Below are 3,353 nucleotides of genomic sequence, written 5' to 3'. Positions count from 1 at the left end.
GAGACGACTGGCCGGGTCGTCACATAGTGAGCGCGGGTACCCATTGTGACATGAGATATAGCCCGAGGGGCTGGTATTGTTCTATGATATTGCCTGAGGGGCTGATTTGATGTTATTTTGCCCAAGGGGCAGTTCTTATATGTTTACCATTCCTAGTTGTTTTTTCTATGTGTTGTTGACTGCTTTAAAAAGTATTTTTATGAGATTTCATTGTTAAATTGTGTTACTGATTTTGTTATGCCTCTGATAGCTAAATGTTGTGTTTAACGAGATTTTATATCATTCAGTCTTCATTTATTCTTATTACTCACTGAGTTGGAAGTACACACTTTACTCCCTGCACCTCTGTGTGCAGATTCGGGTGCTACAGGTCCTACTACTGAGGGTTGACAGTTCCAGCAGACCTTCGGAGGTTTACTAGGTAGCTGCTTGGTGATTCGCAGCCCAATGCAACCTCCCTCTATCTTATTTCTTTTCTAATTCAGTTATTTAGTAGTGGAGTAGACTTTCAGATTGGTAGTATTATTTTAGATGCTCATGACTGGTGACACCCCGACGTTGGGCTGTGTTGGCTTTTATTTCCGCAAATTATATTGTTAAATGCTTATTTTGGGATTTTATTTCTAATTAAAGACTTAGTAGTTATAATTTTAATTGCTTAAAGTGAATTGGAAGTGAGTCGGCTGGCCTTATCTTCACGAGAGGCGCCATCACGACCGGGTTGGGTTTAGGGCCGTGACACGTAAATAGCGCAATTCATGGTCTATTCAGCTGTTTTTAAACGGAAAGTGAATCAATTAACATAATAGACTCCTAATATAACTCAAACTCAATTATAACACACAAAATTTGTATTTCCAGTTATAAAAAAGATTCTCAATCTAAAAACACCCAAAATATATAACAATCTTCAGAGAAATTATATAATTACATTGAATACAGTTAAATACATAAAAATACATTGAATACATGAAGTATAGCAGGTCATCTTTAGTGCAAAAACATATAAGTACATACTGCAGATACATTTGAATACATATATACATTTGAATACATAAATTATATTAATTAAAAAAAATATATGAATACATTCATGAAAATATAGCGAGACAGTGAATACAATGAAATACATGGAATACAGCGGGATACATTGAAATACAATGAAAAACGAAGATAATAAATACAATAAAATACATAGAATACAACGAGATATATTGAAATACAATTAAAATAAAAGGTAACAGACTCTTCAAGTTGCTCAGCCCCAAACTCCATCGTCTTTGTTCAAGAACAATCATAATGTCGTCTCGTCAAGAAGGCCGCAATCTGACTTGAAACTCTCAAAATTTGGCGCAAAAAATAAAAGAAATTTTTTATTTTCAATAGCAGATTGTCTCCTTTTGTTAGTAATTGCGAATTTGGTAGATGGAGAAAAGCACCAATGAAGGTGGTGAGAGGCAAGAGTTGCAGTGGCCATGTCCAAATTTCATTGCAAAACAACGACCATTAGAATGAGGTGGATCTTTCTCTCTAGGGCTTGATTTTGACATTGATTTAGAGCCCCAGCCCACTGACAATGAAAATTTTGCGAGACAATGAAGATGAATCAGTGGAGAATAGTGGTTGTATTCATGGAGAAAGACCGGTGTTGAGAGAGAGAGGGGTGGAGAAAAATCTGAAAGAATAAAAGAGAAAAATAATATATAGAATATTTTATGGCTTAAGAGTAGGAGGTAACTATAAATAGATATTTGGCTATAAAATCAAAAGGTAGCTATGAAATATAATATTTTAAAAGAATATTTATTTGAAATAAATAAGATATCAACCTTTGCTACATGAGTTGAAAATTTCTTTATGAGAGTCGCAACTAAATTGTAGGATCCAAGCCCAAATAAATCGGAAAAGGTCCATCCGGCCCAAGTAGTCCTAAAATTGCATTTGAAAGAAAGAAGGAGTGCCAGGTCACAAATCCTGACCCTCCTCTAGACTTAATCTGAATCGTCAAATATTTAATCTTAACGGTGGAATCACTTCAGCTCATCGAAAGCACAATCCGCACCTAATACGCAAAGCTGCACTCGATACCGTAGATCATCTTCCAATCAACGACTCAGTTTCAGTTTCGCTTTTCACACGGATCACCATTATTATCCGTCGATTAACAACCAAATCCCCCCAAAATTTAGCGGCTACGATTTTCGCCCCGCCACAATTTCAAACCCCCACGAAATTCATTGCGCCCAAATCCACCAAAGATAAATACCTACCACCCTTCACCTCTAATCAGATCAAATCCAAAACCTTAGAAACTTTTTTTATCTTCAAATTTCTGTGTGAAAATGTCTGGTCGTGGAAAGGGAGGCAAGGGATTGGGCAAAGGAGGAGCGAAGAGGCACAGGAAGGTGCTTAGGGATAACATCCAGGGTATCACAAAGCCCGCAATTCGCCGATTGGCTCGTAGGGGAGGCGTGAAGCGTATTTCTGGTCTGATATATGAGGAGACACGTGGCGTGCTGAAGATCTTTCTAGAGAACGTGATTCGTGATGCTGTTACCTACACTGAGCACGCCAGGAGAAAGACTGTTACTGCTATGGATGTTGTGTATGCACTCAAGAGGCAGGGTAGGACTCTCTACGGTTTTGGTGGTTAAGGAATTTGTGTTTGTGTTTTTGACTTTTGTTTGTTCTGCAAAAGTCTTGCGGTCAAGAAATTAAATGAAGTATTATTAAAATAGTTGGTGTAATTAGGGTCCTTTATTAGAATTTGTAGTAGTTGTTTTTGTAAGAAAAGCATTCTGGAATTTGCTCAATTTAATGACAGAAGGATTCAAGTTTCAACTATCTCTTACTCTTACCTTTTGTGTGGATTCAATATGATGATTCTCAAACATATACTAATTGTTCCAAAGATATATACATCTGAAACCCCAATTAGTTGAGTTAATTATGTGAATTCTCTATACTCAGTTCGCAATAGAGACCCCATCTAGTTGATTTAATTATGTCAATTCTCTATATTCATTATTTTTTTCTGGGCTGTTGTTACTATTTTGTTTTTATGTAGTTCTTTGTTATAATTGTTATGTTCCTCTTTACTGAACCAAGATTTTTGGAAATAGTTTTTCTACCTTCATAAGGTATGAGTAAGAATTGCATACATACTATCCTTCTAAACTCTTCCCAAACTCTATTTGCGAGAATATGCTGGGTATGTTTGTTGTCTAATAAATTTTTTCAATTGTGGTGTATTTCTTAGTGGGAATGGGAGTTTACTCTTCCGCAAAGGATGAGTTGTGTAGTATCTCTCTGTTTGGGTATAAATTGTTGATGGTTCATGATTTCCTCTAATT

General features: G+C 36.2%; 1 protein-coding gene across 1 annotated transcript; it reads left to right on the top strand.

The window, feature by feature from the left end:
* Positions 1 to 2,253: 2,253 nt before the first annotated feature.
* Positions 2,254 to 2,841, top strand: LOC107797227 (histone H4). The gene has a single exon (XM_016620101.2). It carries the CDS (start codon positions 2,343 to 2,345, stop codon positions 2,652 to 2,654), a length of 312 nt encoding a protein of 103 aa, XP_016475587.1. The 5' UTR covers positions 2,254 to 2,342; the 3' UTR covers positions 2,655 to 2,841.
* Positions 2,842 to 3,353: the final 512 nt, after the last annotated feature.

The sequence above is a fragment of the Nicotiana tabacum genome, chromosome 8 (genome assembly GCF_000715075.1).
Source record: "Nicotiana tabacum cultivar K326 chromosome 8, ASM71507v2, whole genome shotgun sequence".
Lineage (NCBI taxonomy): Eukaryota > Viridiplantae > Streptophyta > Magnoliopsida > Solanales > Solanaceae > Nicotiana > Nicotiana tabacum.
Note: the sequence above shows the minus strand (reverse complement) of the source record. Positions and strands in the feature narration are given on the sequence as shown.